The sequence below is a fragment of the Talpa occidentalis genome, unplaced genomic scaffold (assembly GCF_014898055.3).
Source record: "Talpa occidentalis isolate TD23 unplaced genomic scaffold, MPIMG_talOcc4v2.1 talOcc4.16, whole genome shotgun sequence".
Taxonomy (NCBI): domain Eukaryota; kingdom Metazoa; phylum Chordata; class Mammalia; order Eulipotyphla; family Talpidae; genus Talpa; species Talpa occidentalis.
This window is the reverse complement of record NW_023601653.1, coordinates 11,273,899-11,291,721: the sequence shown is the minus strand read 5'-3', so window position 1 is coordinate 11,291,721 and position 17,823 is coordinate 11,273,899. Positions and strand designations below refer to the sequence as shown.

General features: G+C 51.3%; 1 protein-coding gene across 2 annotated transcripts in view; it reads left to right on the top strand.

Moving 5' to 3' along the window:
- Positions 1-364: 364 nt before the first annotated feature.
- CHST11 (carbohydrate sulfotransferase 11) overlaps positions 365-17,823 on the top strand; it is a 224,537-nt gene continuing 207,078 nt past the window's right edge. The window contains exon 1 of one of the 2 annotated variants that reach the window (XM_054696093.1): positions 365-933. In XM_054696093.1, coding sequence (XP_054552068.1) covers positions 831-933 — 103 coding nt within the window. In that variant the 5' untranslated portion in view covers positions 365-830. Of the gene's footprint in view, positions 949-17,823 lie in introns of both variants that reach the window. The other variant, XM_054696092.1, reaches the window with a different exon arrangement.

Sequence of the window (17,823 nt, the reverse complement as noted above, 5' to 3'; positions counted from 1 at the left end):
GGCGCCCCAGCCCGGAGCATCTCAGCAACTGCGCGCCCCAGACCCTCCCGCGCCCGGGCCCCGGCCCGCGGCCCGCGCTGCCCTCTCCAAGCGCCGGCGGGAGCGGGTGGCAGCGCCGCGGCGCCGCGGCTCGTATTTTTTTCCTCCGGGTTTTGTCATGGAAACGCGGACACCCGCCCCAGCCGGCGGCCCAGCCCGGCCGGGGACTGAGGGCTTTTGGGACCCTGCGGGAGCGCGGCGCGCGCTCCCCGGGAAACAGCTGGACGCGACCATGTCCCGGGCAGGGCGGGGGGAGCGCGGCGCCCCGCCCCGCGCGCGGGCCCCTCCCTCCTCCGGGCTCCGCGGGCGCCCTCCCCTCGCCGGGGGCTGCGAGCGGCGCCGGGTCCAGCCCAGCCTCGGAATATATAGATCACTGGCGCGCAATGAAGTAGCCTTTGGAGAGCCGGGAGGGGGCCCGTCCGACAGCCTCAGCGGCCCGCGCAGCGCCCGCGGCGAGGGCACCCCCATCCCCGCTCGCACCCCGAGCGCCCGGCCCGCGAGCAGCCCGCGGAGGCGGCCGCGGGGACGCGAGGAGGCGCTGCGGGAGGAGCCGGGCGCGCAGCCGGCGGCTCCGCGCATCCCGGCACTTGCAGAGCAACTCCGGCGCCGTCCGCACCCCCGGCCGGGGCAGGGGCCTCCGAGAGCCGCCGCCGGCCCGGCCCGACCCTCCCCCGGAGCCCTGCCCGGCCCCGCGCGGCGCCTGCCCGGCTCGCCTCCGCGCGGCGGGGTCCCGGCTCCTGCGCCCCGGGCGCGCCTCCCGGACCCCCGGGTCCCGCAGCCAGGACAAAGCCATGAAGCCGGCGCTGCTGGAAGTGATGAGGATGAACAGAATCTGCCGGATGGTGCTGGCCACTTGCTTGGGATCCTTTATCCTGGTCATCTTCTATTTCCAAAGTATGTTGCACCCAGGTAGGGGGCGCGTTAGCGTGGTTTTGTTGGATATTTTCTTCGCTCTCGCGCTCTCGCTCGCTCCGCCTGGTTCCTGCCACTTCCAGCCTCACCTCTTCTCCCCCGGCCGCCTCGGGGCTCCTCGCTGCCCGGGGCCGCCGGGTCGCCGCGGGGATGGGCAGGAGGCGCGGAGACGCGCAGCCCCCCGGCTCCGGGCTGGAGGATGGGGCCGGGAGGGGGGTAGTGTCCGCCCCGACCCCCCCTCTTTTTTTCTTTGTGTCTCTCGTCTGTCTGCGAGGTAGCGGGGAAAGGTAGAGGGAGTGGGGAGCTGCCTGGGGGCGGGGGGCTGTTTGGAGAGCTCGGGACCCCCGCGTGGCTCGCGCCTGGGGCGGGGGATGGAGGGGCGCGGGGAGCCGGCAGCCTGGCGCCGGGGCGCGCTGCCTCTTCCTGGCCGCCCGGCCGGGGGCGAGGGGTACGGGCGCTGCGAGTCCCCGCCAAGGGCTGGGGAGCCCCGGGCGAGGCCCCCACGTGTCGGAGGTGTCGCGCCGGCGGAGCAGGTGTGGGGAGAGGCTGGGTGCTCGGCGCTGCCCCTCCGCCCCGCCGGGGAAGGGGCTCGGCCCGGCTGCTTGTCCCAAAGGTTCGGATCCGCATTGACCTTGTGACCGGTGCCTTGGGGCCTGCCCCACACCCGCTGCCCCTCGCCGGACTCTGACCCGGGGGGGGCCCGGAGCCCCTGGCTCATGCTTGGCCCCTGCGGTTTTGGAGGAAACTTCGGTCGGGCTCCGGGCTGACCGTCGGGTGGCATCCCCCACCCGAGTGCCCCGGGCGAGCCCTCTGCCCCCCCAGACCCCGCTGGCCACCCGAATTGAGCATCTGAAATCAGGAGCGGGGGACAACCGAGTCTCGGCCCTTTCGAGGGGCGCCGAGCAAAGTTTGGGAGCCGGAGGGAGGGGCGCCCCGAAGCGCAGCGGTGGGGGCTTGCTGCTGCCTCCGAACTCAACAGGTAGAACCGTCCCAAGGGGTTTCAGGGGTAACACCGGTCTGCGGGCCTAGGCATCCCAACACCCCCGCCTCTAGTCCCCCATTAGACCCCGCCTGGCCACACGGGCTTGGAAATCTATTTTTTTTCCACCTCTGAGTTGCCTTTTTCATAGAGTCACAGCAATAATTTGCTTTTCTAATGGCAAGGAGGAGGGCGCTGGGAACACATTTCCTTCCAGGGAAGTGGGGTTGGTGTTTTTCTTCTTTGCCTCCCGCCTTCTTCTTTCCGTGTGTATCTAACACTTTCAGCAGACGCAGCCCCGAATTCATGTAGCCAGCGTTTGGGTCGGCGGCTGAGGAATAAAGCTGTTCTTTCCATCAAGCCAGGGCTGCCGGCTGGGAGATTCCTTGACAGCCGGGGACTGAAGGGCCCCTCTGCCCCGCTGGGCCTGGAGCCGCCGTGAAGGCGGCCACGCGGCCAGGGCTATGGGCTGACACCACCACATGTAACCTCAGGACATCCCGGCCAGCCTTGTAAAAGATGGCTTTTGTTTGCAGCTGAGTATTTTTAGTTTCATGTCAGCAAACTGCAGCGGTGTTTGTCTGCTCACCCAAACGGGTGATTGTGAAACTTCTAAGGGAATTTAAAAATGGACCTCGCTGGCATTCCGGCAACAGCGCGGTGGTGGCAGCCAGGCATGGTGGTGGCAGCAGCGGGCAGGACCAACGGCGGCATCCAGGGACCAGGCCGATGACTCCTCCCTGGAGGGCTGGGGGACTGGGTGGTGTGCAGACACATTAAGGCTCAAACAACTTAAATAAAGGCCCAGATGATTTGATGTCCGCTGTAGAAATGTGGTGGTTGGGTCATTTGAAGTTTTGCCTGCACCCGGCATGCCAGGTAATTCTTTGCAGAAAAGCCTGGAATAGCGATGAATATCAGCGGCCAGCAGGACTCACTTTTCTTCTCTGTTCCTGTTAGCTGTCCAGTGAACGACTACTACTCATCCTGCCTCTGTGTTTTTTGTCACCCTGCGCTCTTTTCCTGGGTGAAAATTAGCAAATAACTTCCTAGCCAGAAATACTAGGCGCATACTTCCAACTTGTAATTGGCACCTTGTTCAAATTTCCAGCTCTCGTTAGAATATTCGGTGGACTTGCCAGTGGCACTCCCTGTCTGTCTAGCCTTTTGGACCGAGGGAGGGGGCCTTTGCAAGAGCATCCTACTAAGGGTCCCCTCTGCTCCAGCCTTCCCATCTTTCTGTTTGCCTTTCCTTATAAGAACGACATTGTTTGTAATTCAGATCTTTCAAGTATGAGCTTTAGATATTTTTTCCCCCCAGTTCATAGCAGATGCTACTTTCAATACCTTCTATTGAATGTGGACCTGCAGACAGTTTAATCTGCAAGGTCTTTCTTATTTTGAATCACATACATATGGTTCCATGTCAATGGTTTATTAATACAAGGCACATTAAAAAATGCTTTGAAATCCATATGAGACATTTTCTTGTCCGCCCCCCCCCCATTTTATTCAGCTGCATCATCTCTGATGGTTAAGGTCAAATCCTCGACTGCCTTTAAAAGCCACCTGATCCTTACTTCTCTGAAGCATTTCGGGTCATGAGAGCTGATCCCCTCGCAGGCTGTGCAGGTGCCGTCTCCCCAGCTCACCCTGGAGAGGCAGAAGGGAGCACAGTGTGGGACAGATTGTGTTGCTAAAAATTTGGAGCCCTCTGGCAGGAGTTCCAGATAACTGTATCTGAAATAGAAGGATAATATTGCAAAAGAGATGGATTCCTGGCTTCCTCCGTGGCTGGAGAATACCTGGAGTGGGCGAGGAGGGAGAGAAAGAATAAAGGAGACAGCTGGCAGGGGCTGGCTGTCTCCCTCTCCTGGCGAGCTGGCGTCCACTGCCTTTTGTACTTTGCTGATTCCTGAATTTGAGTAAATCCTGAACTTGAGTAATTCCTCTTTAGTGGCTGATGGGTTGAGGGCCTTGTCCCTGGGCCATTCTATTCAGATTGGTGATACTCTGATGAGTGGTATTTGTTAAGGATATCGCTGAGGGCAGGAGCCAGTTTGTAGGCCCCATTCTAATGCCAGCGTTTTGCCCAGTGACCCATACAGAGCTTTCAATAAAGTATTTGCCACATGGATGCATGAAGTGCCTAAACTCTAGAAGAGCCACTTCTCTGTTTTCACGAAGCCACACCAGGAATTGCTGGTTAATAAGCCTGGCTCTGCCTGGTGGGGCCACTTCCTGGCCTTTCTGGCCCCTGGGATCCCCTGAAAGCTCATCCTATAGCAAACACGTGTCTGCCATGGCTAGATTTGCAGGCTCCTCCCCCATGTACCCCTCCCCCTCCATCAGGAGTGAGGTGGAGGGTTCTCTCCAGGGAAATCTCTAGCCCCTGACCGGAAGGAACCCATCCCAGGACAGACATCATCTGCGGGTGTGGTTCCTGCTCACCTGTGGGTCTGTTGCATCTTCTGAAAGTGTGCCCTGGACATGAAAGCATCTGGCAGGCCCTCCCCAGGAGCCTGGACTTGGATGGGCTGTCAAGCAAGGCCAGAGGCCCCCAGGCAGCATTTGTGCCTGAGTGTGCCAGCGAAGACTGCCCCTCTGGACCTTCCTTTTGTGTTCCTCCCCAGGATTGTGGTTTTGTTTGAAAGCGCCTCTTCATGGAGGAGAAAGCCATGGCGCGCGCTCTCTTCCTCTCTTGTTTGCCCTTTGCAATATGTTTACTTTTACTGTCGCCTGGGATTTTTTTGCCTGGTTGAATGTATTGAAAGATTATACCCTTTATGGAAAGACTTCTTGGGTCACCCCCTTTGTTGTTTTACTTGATTAGATTGAATTCTGAAGGCTTTTGTATTGTCATTTTAATCTAATGATAGACATAATATGTGCTCATTTTGGAAAATTTAGGAAGTGCAGAAGAGAAACAATCATTCATTTTTCTACCACCCAGAGGCAGTGGGTGCTTTTCCTCTATAGGCTATAAACTATATATGTTAAAAAATGGTTGAGATCATGTTGTGTCCCTGTTTGATAATATGCATTGTAGACAAAAATGCATCGTGATGATGACTAGTTATGAAGTTGAAGGACAGAAAATGTAACCATGGCCTTTTCAATTTGTGGACTTGCCTATGCCTCTGCCTTCCCACCCAAACCCTTTGCAGGAGGTCAGTCCATATTGTGGGTTTTTTTTTTCTTTTGGCTGTGCACATTTCATTTTATTTTTATTTTTTTAAAGACTTATTATTTATGCATGCAAGAGCAGAGGTGTAGGCCAGATGTGTGGGGTGAGAGGATTCACAAGAGACAGAGTGGGGAGCGGAACAGGTGGATCTACTGAAATATACTGCTGAGGGGAGCAGCAGGTGAGACAGGAGAGGTCTGCTGTGCCATGTGGGTCACTTCCCTGGCCGGCTGGGGCATCGAACTAGTGCTGCAGTGACTGGTGATAGCTTGACAGTGCTGTCTTTAACCCCTGTGCCATCAGGGAAGGTTTCTAATATGAGTCCATTATGAGTCATGACAGGAGCATGAAATAACTGCAGTTATGATAAGACATTTTCTGTGTGGGGCCTACCCAGCGTGGTTTACGAGTTTGCACCTCATGGGGCATTTTAGTAGCTGCATTCAGATGTGGCAGAGACACTTAGGCAATTTCCTTTGACAGTTATAGCGACAGCTCGGGAGTGCCCCTTGCATTGCTAGCTGAAATGAAAGTGAAGATTAGGCACCACAAGGAGGGGTTGGGGGCTTTGTGTGGGGCCAGAGAAACCAGGGGGATCCAGGCCTCCTGCAGATGTACCAGCCTAAGTGACTGCTGTTTGTATTTATCTGGTTGATAGTTGCTTTGCACCTACCCCGGACTATAGCACAGCCATTTAAAAACAGGAAGTTAAAGGCTTGCGAGTGCAGACACCACCCTTTCCCTTGTTATGTCCACCAAAAGGACAGAGCTCTTGAGCCGGGGAGACTCTCCTGCCAGTCGGTGCCAGCAGGCCACTCCCAAGTTCAGATTCTGAGAAAACCCACACGTTTTACTTAGTCATGTTCTCTTCTGAGTTTCTTCTTCTCCTGCATTTGGAGACCCCATCTGGATCCCAAGGGAAGGGAGAGGCTGTTCTTAGGAGATTATTGGATAATCTCATTGGCCACTTGGAAATGGCTGCCATTTCTAATGGCTGCGTCTGAGATCAGATGTGATGGCTTGAGAGGCTGATCTAGGACCTCCTGAGCAGACCTGGTCTCTCTCTCTCTCTGTCATTTTCTTCTGCTTGGTGCCAGGCATTGCTCCAGGCACTGGGGACAGAAACCATCATTTACTTCTGCTCTTATGGAATGTCCGTGCTCATGGGGTGGCCTGACTTTAAGCAGACACAGGCGTAAAATATGGCTTGTCCCATGAGGTGGAGAGAGAAAGGTAAAGCAGGGAAGAGGGGTGGGGGGTGTGAGAGACAGGTTGCAGCTTAGTATGGAGGTAAACTCGGGAAGGTTGCTGAGAAGATGCTGCTGAAGGTGGTGAAGGAGCACTGGCCACCTGTCTGTTATCCCAGAAAGAATGTTCTAGGTAGAGAGCAGCACAGCCATGAATTAGGCCCTGCATGGTGAGCTCTGACTGGAGGCAGATTCGGAGAGTTTGTGTGGGCCTTGACCTTGACTGGCGATGGGCAAGTTTGACTCCAGGGCAGGGGCTGGTGGGTGGAAGTGGTGAGCCTGTCCCTGGCATGTCCCTGTTATTTTTGGGTAGCAAGTGGGGTACTTGGTAAAGTGGTCACCATGTATATCCCATTGACCCTCTGCCCACTACGCCCCCAATGAGATCACCCCTGAAGATTTTTTTTTTTAAAGCATGAGTATTTAAAGCAGAAAAAACATTTAACTGAACTTGTGCTGGGAAAATCTTACAACGTTATCCTTGGCATTCAGGGATAAAAGCAACCATCCATAGACCCCAGATTATGAGAGTCCGCAATAGAAACACATAGATTGGGTGGATCAATGATGGGGGTGGGCTTGGGTCCTAGCGGAGGGTTTCCCCACTTCCTAAGCCCATGGAGGAGTGTGTGTTATCCATTCTAGGAGGCTCGCTTGTATGCATTTTAGTCTTGCTAAAATTTGAGTGTGTGGATATCAGCGCATCTCGGCCCTTGCTGGCTCTCACTGGGCAGCCCTTTCTTGCTTAGTGGTACCTAAAGCAGCGATATGTCTTCGGGTGGACGCCCTCTGAGGCCACCTCTGTAAGTCATGAGAGAAGTTTCTCTGCAGGACGCAGGCTCCTGCCGCCGGCCTGGAAGTCCCAGGGAGCTGCCGTGACCTGCCTCATAGTGGCTCGGCCAGTGGCCCATGGCTTGTCATGGTCTTTGCTCAGCCTGGGAAATTTGCACCTGGATTGCAGATTTGTGCTAATAAGCTAGGTTAGAGTCAGAATGGGTGGGAGAAGTGAGTTATTTAACTTGGGGCTTGGATTTTGAGCAGAGGGTCTCACCAATGTGATTTTAGTGTCTTTCCCGTCCTCCAGTTCATTGCATTTATTTACCTGCATGTCTTTCTCTTTTGATTCAGCAGGGCAGGGACTCTCTGCCTCTGATCTTGGTCCAGGGGTGCTTAGGAAATATTTAAAGAGTAAATGAGTGATTGTCAAATGGCCCCACCTCACCAATATAAATAGAGCCCAGGGAAGAACCAATTTAGCTTTTCAAGTCGAACAACTTCTGATCTGGTCTGTTCCATGACTCCTAACCCTCTTGACTCTTGGTCCACTGGGATTCAGTCAGGACTCAGGGCAGGAACTAGAAAGTGGTCTAGGTATTTTAAGCAGAAAGTTATTAAGTGGAGGAAATCTGGTACTTGCGAAATTGCTAGGAGGGACTGATGAAACAGGCACGGGGAATCCTGATTCCAGCATTGGGACACTTCCCCGCTGCAGCCACCTCTGCACCCAGAAAGCCAGAGATGGGCCTGTCAAGCTTTTGCACAAAATCTTTGTGTCCTCATATCACATTTGCCATCAGGGAGCTGGCCTCTGTCTGAGCTCTGCTGTCTAGATCTCAACTGACTGCTTCTGTTTGGGGGAACCACATTCACATCCAGAACCCCAGCTTCCAGGAAGCTAGGGGACCTCAGCCTTTAAATGACCAGCCTCTGCAGTCTAGAAAGACTTTTTGGAAAGGGACTAAATGGATGATGAGCAACCATCCAGGGCGTTCACTATGTTGATAAAGGTCTACTTGAGCAGTCACCCGCACTACACAAGCATCAGACCATGTTGGGAGTCCCTCAATAAATATTTATTAGAAGAGTGAGTACATTGGTGGTGATTAGTGATTGAGAAGAAAATCCCCCCTTTGGAGGGTGGCAGGTTATAGAATTTTCCGCCGTTTTTATGGCCCGTTGGATTTTCAGCTTGATTCTATGGGGGATACTGATGTCAAGGCACTGAGAGTTATTCAGTTGGCGCCCTGGCTAGACTGACAGCCCACAGAGAGGCTGTCAAAGCCGTGGTTCTCCAGTGCTGTCCTCATGACGGCGACCAGCGTGCTGGGGGAAGGGGTCTGCTGACTCAGCTGGGAAAGAGAGGGTCTGCAGCCAGCCCCCTCCAGGGCGGAGCCGTCCACGGGAAGCAGACTCTCTGTGGTGGCTGTCACTTGATGCTTTCTAGAAGCCACTTCAAAAAAAGGAAAAAGAAATAGATGACTGGATCAAGAAGATGTGGTCCATATACACCATGGAATATTACTCAGCATTCAAAAAAGATAAACACATGCAATTTGCAGCAACATGGATGGCGCTGAAGGGATCATGCTCAGCGAAATAAGCCAAAAAGAAAAAGAAAAATACCGGATGGTCTCACTCATAGCAGGAATCTAGAAAACTTAAATAAGGGACCAGGAAAATGAATAACTATAAGAAAGTGAAAATCAAAATCAACAAAAAACTATGACCCAGAGACACTCTATGGGGGGCGGGAGGGGAGGGATTGGGGTCAAAATAAGGGGGTTGCAATTGTATGGGGAATATAAAAATAAAATTTATTTAAAAAAAAAGAAATGGTGAAAATAATATCTCAAACATGATCACGTTAACCATCAGTATTCCTTACGACTGAGATAGTATACAATTCTCTTTGTCTCCACCACGCCAGAAATCTAGTGTATGTTTCATGCTTACAAACACGTCTTTACTCAGACTGGCCTCATTTCCCGTGTTCCATAGCCACAGGTGCTGGTGGGTAGCACTGTAGCCACAGGTGCTGGTGGGTAGCACCCCCCTGACTAGTGCAAACAAACCAACAACCAGAACATACCAGATAGTACAGCTCTGAAGTCCTAGAGAGCTTTTTATACCTTAGATTAGGGTTTTTTGTTTGTTCGCCCTGTCCCCCTTTATTTCAACATATACTTTCTTTCCTGGGTGAAGCACGACCCTGTGGGAAAACTGGGCTCTCTTAGAGTGCTCGGTGTTAAAGAGTAGGTGCTCGCAGTGGCGGCCTTTATGCATAAAATAACTGCAGCTCTGGGCCTCCCTGGTGGCGTAGCGCTTGAGCGCTGGGTTGCGAAGCTGCCCGCAGCCTCTGGCGGCGCCGGTTCGATCCCCGGCTCCTCCCCGGCCACCGGAGGAGGGTCCCACATGGCGCGCAGACCTCTCCTGCCGCCCGCTGCTCCCCTCAGCAGTGTACTTCGGTTCTTCTGCCTGCTCTGCTCCCCGCTCTGGCTCTGGTGAATTCTCTCACCCTCCCCAGGCTTCTGAGTGTTCCCAGTGCTTGTATAAATAAATAAATAAATCTTTAAAAAAAAAAATAACTGCAGCTCTCTGAGGTCTCTTCCCAGTCTTCTTCCCTTAATCAGTCATCACTGAGCTTGACTCTCCTGGTGAGATGGTAGCACGTGGAGAGTGGCCCTGACATCAATTCCGTTCTACAGGTGAGGTTGTGGAGACTGCAGGTGAGGTTATGGAGACTGCAGGTGAGGTTATGGAGACTGCAGGTGAGGTTATGGAGACTGCAGGTGAGGTATGGAGACTGCAGGTGAGGTTGTGGAGACTGCAGGTGAGGTTGTGGAGACTGCAGGTGAGGTATGGAGACTGCAGGTGAGGTTGTGGAGACTGCAGGTGAGGTTATGGAGACTGCAGGTGAGGTATGGAGACTGCAGGTGAGGTTGTGGAGACTGCAGGTGAGGTTATAGAGATTGCAGGTAAGGCTGTGGAGACTGCAGGTGAGGTTGTGGAGACTGCAGGTGAGGTTATGGAGACTGCAGGTGAGGTTGTGGAGACTGCAGGTGAGGTTGTGGAGACTGCAGGTGAGGTATGGAGACTGCAGGTGAGGTATGGAGACTGCAGGTGAGGTTATGGAGACTGCAGGTGAGGTATGGAGACTGCAGGTGAGGTTGTGGAGACTGCAGGTGAGGTTGTGGAGACTGCAGGTGAGGTTGTGGAGACTGCAGGTGAGGTTGTGGAGACTGCAGGTGAGGTATGGAGACTGCAGGTGAGGTTATGGAGACTGCAGGTGAGGTATGGAGACTGCAGGTGAGGTTGTGGAGACTGCAGGTGAGGTTGTGGAGACTGCAGGTGAGGTATGGAGACTGCAGGTGAGGTTATGGAGACTGCAGGTGAGGTATGGAGACTGCAGGTGAGGTATGGAGACTGCAGGTGAGGCTGTGGAGACTGCAGGTAGGCTGTGGAGACTCACAAGGGTTCAGGAAGTTGCTCCCACTTGGCTTAAAATGGTTGGATCCCAAACACTGCAGAGCACACACTGGTCCAAGGAACTTTCATGCTATTGGGGTTGGGTCACACGTGCTCGCTGCCCTGTGCGTGCAGTCAGGGTTAGGAGAGAGGCAACTGCTGAGGAAGGGGAGCGGAGTGGTGGACAGTTTGAAGGAAAACTTCACAGGAGTCTTTTCCCTGGACCCTGAAGTGAGTGTTTGCTGTGGATCCGAGAGAAGGGGAGCACACAGGTTCCAGGTGAGGGCCCCTGGCCGGGTCGGGATGCTCAGGAGGCCCCGGGGAGGAGAGGTGGCCGGCAGCGAGGAGAAGGCTCTGAGAGGTCTGTAGTTTGCGTTTTATTTTATTCTGGGGAGCGGGGGCCGTAGACAGTTTGGGATCTCTTGTTTCTCAGCTGATGAAATTCTAGCTCAATTTTCATGAAATTCTTTTGTTTCATTAGAAGGGCAGAAGTTTTCAACTCACTTTCTCAAAATGAACTCGGGTCAGGTTGAAATAGTTTCTATTATTATCATTTAATGGGAGCTGAGAAGATGATTCAGAAGAATAAGCTGCCAAGGAAGAGCAGCTTCAGTTCAAAGCCCTCTGTGACAGGATATCAAGCCCCGCTGTTTGCACTGTCTGTGCCGAGATGATAGGCCTTGGAGGTGTAGCTTTAGCCTCTCAGTTGCTAATGGTGCCCTCTGTTCACCCTCAGAGCATTCTGGAAGAAGTGGCAGGAGAAAGGGAAGATGTGTAAATAGTTGAAGGAGAATTTCTTGGTCCCTGGGACCTCCTGGGGCCCTCTGGGGTCAGGTCGTGGCTGTGGGCCGCCCTGGAGGTGAGTCAGTTATTTCCTCCAGGGAACCAAGACCCTGGGGTCCGGCTTGGGGCTCCCACGGGAGACTCTGCCTGTGCTCTGTGTGTGGGGTCTCATCTCGTTGTCCCCTGAAAGATGCTGCCTGTGTAATCTTCTTATCAAGAGGCGCCTCTCTTTGCTCCTCACTGGTGGGCCGTGGAGAGGAAGGGCTAATTGTAGGGCTGGCACTTAGCTCCGGCTTTCAGAAACCCTTGGGGGAGCCTCCCCGGTGGCGCAGCGGTGGAGCGCTGGGTTGCGAAGCTGCCCGCAGCCTCTGCAGCACCAGTTCGATCCCCGGCCACCGGAGGAGGGTCCCACATGGCGCGCAGACCTCTCCTGCCGCCCGCTGCTCCCCTCAGCAGTGTGCTTCGGTCCTTCTGCCTGCTCTGCTCCCCGCTCTGGCTCTGGTGAATTCTCTCACCCTCCCATGCTTCTGACTGTACCCAGTGCTTGTATAAATAAATAAATAAATAAATCTTAAAAAAAAAAAAAAGAAACCCTTGGGGGGCAGCGGGGGGCATTGTATGTGGTACAAAGCCAAGGGCTCCCTCATTTCCTCTGCTAGACTATAGTACTCAATGCTCATTGATACACATGCAGAGTGGGTTCCTCTTGGGGCCGTCTCCCCACCTTTGAGCCCCCCATTCTTACCATTAAATCAACAAGGAACAAGAAAAATTATCCCAAAGGTTTAATTAAAAAAAAAGTAGCATAATATCATCATACATGTGCGGCACTTTTTAAGAGGGCGCGTGGCCATGCAAACTGCAGGGGTTTCTGGATTTACACTTACAAATTTGTAAGGATTTAGGGATTAGGGGTGGTGAGGTCTCATTAAGGCAGCACTTATTATTGGAGGTCTTTGCAAAAGTATTGGAATGGAGATTATTTTGAAAATGGAAGAATTAGAGAGGGAAATCCATTAAGAGCTGAGGTTTCATTGTGTGAAGGCCCTTCTGTATAATTTTGCTGTTTAAAAATGGAAATACAGGTTTGAAATCCAAAAGTGAACAGGCAATCTTTTAGTCACTTGCGATAAAGCAGCTTTTGTGGAAAGCGTGTGAGCCATCCTATGCAAGACAATTAAGTGCTTAAAAATATTAACTGGGAACGCTGGCCTTGCTCATTTTAGGATAATTCATTTAATGCGGGAGGGGAGCTCTTTCCCCACAGGAGACAATTCTTTTAGGCTCCTGCAGACTTTGTTTCCTGATTCTATAAAAGCAAATTGAGATTTTAAAAATAAATACAGTTCTGCTAGTAAGTGCCTTCCGGCAAGTGGAATCCAGTGACGCGAGGATGTTGTCATTGGAACTTCACATTCCTCCTCTGTATAGGAAATGGATGAGCAGTAGGTCAGGAGCCCCAAATTCTCAGCATGTAAGCCTTTGCTGTTGTTGCTGAGTGTTCGATCCCTTCTAAAATACCAGTAACCCTCCCAGGCAAAGGGCTGGGAATGGGAAAATCCCAGGGCGGGATGGGAAAATCGGGTTCTAGTTCTGGATCTTTGCTCCTCCTGGAGTATGTGTTACTAATAAATGCTGGTGTTGGCAGTTTTCGAACTGCCCCTCCATGCTCATGGTGTCCAGAGCAGATAACTCAAGGTCAAGGAGAGATCTGGTAGCCCCACCCCCAGAGTGGGGGTGGGCTCTTTCCTATCTGTTTCATATCTGGGGCTCTCAGTAAAATTTTGTTACAATAGAGTAAGGTTTCAAGGTTCATACCAACAACTAAGTTCACTGTTTAGAGGATTTCTTTCTTTCTTTTTAAAAAAGATTTATTTATACAAGCACTGGGTACAGTCAGAAGGGCGGGAGGGTGAGAGAATTCACCAGAGCCAGAGCGGGGAGCAGAACAAGCAGACTGATGAAATACACTGCTAAGGGGAGCAGGGGGCACGGCAGGAGAGGTCTGTGCGCCATGTGGGACCCTCGCCGGTGGCCGGGGATCGAACCGGTGCTGCAGAGGTTGCGGGCAGCTTCGTAACCCAGCGCTCAACCGCTGCACCACCAGGGGAGGCCCTGTTTAGAGGATTTCTAAAATGATTTCTCCCAACTCAGATCTTGTTCTATTAGCGAAAATGTTTATCTATTTTTTTTTTTAAAAAGATTTATTTATTTATTATTTATACAAGCACTGGGTACAGTCAGAAGCGCGAGAGGGTGAGAGAATTCACCAGAGCCACAGGGGAGAGCAGAGCAGGCAGATAGATGAAGTACACTGCCGAGGGGAACAGCGGGCAACAAGAGAGGTCTGCGCACCATGTGGGACCCTCACCTGGTGGCCGGGGATCGAACCGGTGCTGCAGAGGTTGCAGGCAGCTTTGCAACCCAGCGCTCAACTGCTGCACCACCAGGGAGGCCCCCAAAATGTGTATCTATTAATACACATTTACAGTTAGGGTTGAGTCATAATTAAAGTGGATAATTACGGCTCATACAGTATAACAGAATGACATCTATGCACTTCTCCATCTGTCCATCACTCCAGCATTTATTGACCAAACATTTATCTGCCCAAAGAGCCAAACCTAAATAAGACTAAGTTACAGCATTCACATAGCTTGCAATTTAGCAAGTGGTGACAGGTCCATAATTGTTAGCTGTCATGCTTTGTAATAATGGCTATGAGTGGCTAAGAAAAAAGGAGTAATTAGTTTAGGGGAGGTCAAGAGAACTTCACAGAGGAAGAACATTTGAACTGGACTCCAGTCATTCATTCACTCACACAAAAAGCATTTATGGAGTCCCTTACTGTGCGTGCCAGGACTCTTCAAGTGCTAGGGAGGCAGCAGGGCACAAAGCAGACAATGATGCCTGTCTCGATGGAGCTCAATTCTTGGCATATAATTTATCAAGTGGCAAGATTGGCCACAGTGGCAGTTTTCTTCTCCACCATTGTCCCCCTTCTCTGCTCTGCCATGTCAAAGTAAAACAAGGTTGTGTGTGTGTGTGTGTATCCAAGCACACACATATATATGTTTTTGCTGTACAGATATTTCTGATTAGAAACTTAATTTGAATGTATGATAGGGTTTTGAATAAAAGGAAGCTACTTTCAAAAAGTTACCCTTGATCTCTGCCACCCAGGAAAGATTTCTGATAATCTCTCATTGGTTTTTCTCTGCATACACCCACACTCACACCCACACCCGCACACTCACACAGATGAGGCCATCTGATATAGATTACTAGTGTATCTTGCTTTTGTCACCTAGTAACTAGTCATGGGTATTTGCTGATATCCATCCATTTTTTGGGAAAACAACATAATATTCCGTGCCGTGGATGTGATTTCACTGTCCTCTCCTGTTGAGGGTTTTTGAAGATCTTCCCTTTAAAAAAAGATGCATTGCAGTGCTTGTATAAATAAATAAATATAAATAAATAAACAAATAGTGCTGACAGCATAAAAAAAAAGATGCATCAGACACCTTTTTGTTCGTGAATATTTGAGTTTCTTAATGTTTCTTTAAAACAAAATTTCAGAAGGGGAAGGCACAGGTCATAAACCTTTGAAGGCTCTATAGGTGTGCTCAGATTGTCTTCTAAAAAATTGTCTCAATTTATGCTTCAGCCAGCGGTGTAGGAAGGTGTTGGTCTCACAGAGCACAGCCAGTTTGGCTTAGATTAAGGACCCGGATGAATCTGCCTGGTTGCTCTTGTTCTGATTTGGTCCACACTAGGCCGGGGGCTTCCAGTGCCCGCAGTGCCTGGCCTGTCATAGACCTGAATAAAGTCAGCGTTTGTTGAGTACACACTTGCAGTCTGAGGCATAGTGATGCCGTTCCACGCTACCACAGAGGAGAGAAGAGAACTTCCTTCATCCGCACAAAATTCGTTATCAAGGACCTTTCAGGGAAAGAGAAACTCCTCAACGGATAATCCCTGCTCTGAAAGCCCCTTCCACAGCCTTAATGCAGCCTCCAGCACTTTGTAGATCAGCCTCAGGGTTGAGATTCAGTAGAAAGACAGGGCTTGGCTGCTTTCTCCCTGGACATCCTTTGCCTGAGTTAAATCACCTAAGTTTTTCCACTGCCTGGCAAGACACTGCATTCTCATTCTTAGGTGGGCCTCAGAGAAGTGCTGTAACTAACTTACGGTAACGTAGTGCTGTGGTCGACGTGTTGATGTCCTGCTGACCTCTCACCCCACTCCCTATCTCCAATTCATCTGTTGAAACCTAAGCCCCAAGGTGATAGTATTTGGAGGCAGGGCCTTTGGGTGGGTGCTTATGTTAGGAGAGTGGAGCCCTCATAGGGGGTACAGAGAGCTCCCTAGTACCTTCCTCCCTGTGAGGACACAACAAGGGCCCTGTGGCCCAAGGGCAGCCTCCACCCGACTGTGCTGACAACTGCCCTTGGACTTCTGGAGACCTCCACCCTCCAGAATGGTGAGGAATCGCTTTCTGTTGTATATGAGCCTCAGAACTTGTTGCCGTGGTGTTTTGTTATAGCAGCGCGCAGGGACTCAGGCACACAGCTGGCACAGCTGGGCTTCCTAAGCCCCAGGGACTTCAGATTAAGAACTTATTTCTGCAGCCTCCTTGGTGGCCTAGGGGTTAAGTCTCAGCGCTACCACTGTGATAGCCTGTGTTCGATCCCTGGCCAGGGAGCTGAGCCACATGGCGCAGCAGACCTCTCCTGTCTCATCTGCTGCTCCTCTCGGCAGTATATTTCAATAGATCTGCCTATTCTGCTCCTGCCTCTGTCTCTGGTGAGTCCTCTCACTCCCTGCACCTCTGGCATACACCCCAGTTCTTCTATATAAAATAAATAAAAATCTTGAAAAAAAAAAAAAAAAAGAACTTACTTCTCTGGGCAAACCACAGGGCTAATGTCTGTGAAAACCTCCCTTCCGTGAACGAGGAGGAAAGATGTTTACATGGAGGACCCCTGAGCTGGAACGAGATAGGACAGTTGCTCTGCAGTTGGTAGGAGATAATAAAAGCTCTAGGAGACATTGTGCGCCCAATGGTCCTCAGCAGATGTGTGGAAGGAACCCAGATGCCTGGGAGCTAGTTCAGTGACAAGGACCAAGTGACTGTGTCCTGGTGGGGTGACTCTTTGCACACCTGCTGGTGCCCCTCCCTGGAGGGCGATGGTTAATGGTGCCCTGAGAATGAAGCTTCTGCAGGAAGCTGTGTCTTGATGATGCTCTCTGGTTTGGGAGATCAGAACCCCCCATAGGAAGTGGGGAAGTGAAAACCAAAACTTGATTCAACCTTTCCTCTTGTAAAAGTGACAGATATTGCTGGTAGTTACACACACACGTACACACACACCCTGCAGATGGGAGGAACTTAATGTAATCATCCCTGATCATTTCAAACAAGATTTCTCCTTTTAAAAAATGTTACAGTAAACATTTTTATACATAAATCTTGGAGTTTATATTATTTCTTTGAATGGAATATCACTTATTCTTGATATTGGAGTGAAACCGAAGGCAAATTTCTCTAGAGGCAGCACTGAGGTGTGACTTGGGGGAACCTTAGACCCCATAATTCCCACCAGCTCACACAAGATCATTAAGGCAAAATGCAACATTTGCTCTGCCCTGCAGTGCCTAGCGCCTCTTTTTCACCAGATGCTTCCTCCCAAAGCCTCTTTAGATCAGAATTCAGGAGTCTTTAGTGTCCCTCTCCCCATGTTCTCTTGCAAGCTCACTCTGGCTTCCCATCAACTTAGAACAGTGGTAGAAGCTGAGGAGGGGAAGTAAGAATGGGTCTAAAATAGCTGGCTATTAAGTTTCCTGTTGAATAGGATGTGGTCAATTAACTTTGGTATCTGTGTGTCTAGTTCAGACACTCCTGTTAACAGCAAGTCTGCAGAGAGGCTTGGAGGATGGTGGGGTGTACCTGGGACTGAAAGCAATTATCAGGAGCCCCGAGACCCAGTAACCACCTGGAGAAAAGGCTCTGCGATTTAGTCCTTTGGGAAATAAAGGTGATCTTACCTGTAGCCGTCAGCACTAGTAGGCAATTTCAAGAGCTCCAGGAGGTGGCTGCACCCGTCTAGTTTCTGGTCATTCTTGGGGATGTTGAGATGGTTCGGTTCTAAATGCACAGTGGGGAAGAGTGTCAACCAGTTCACCCGCCCCGGGATGCTAGTGGAGGGAGGCTTTTTAAAACTGGAAAGGACAGCATGGAAGGAACCTTTAAAACAGCCCCTGGGGTGATGAATGTTGAAGGATGGGCCATTTTCAGAAAAGTTACCTGTCTTTACTTGGCCTTTCCAAAGCAGCCTCAAATACCTTTCTGAGGAAGTCTGAGAGTATTAGATAGGAATCTTTTAGGTGCAAGTTCTCCCTCCCTCCAACCCTATTCAATTTGGTTT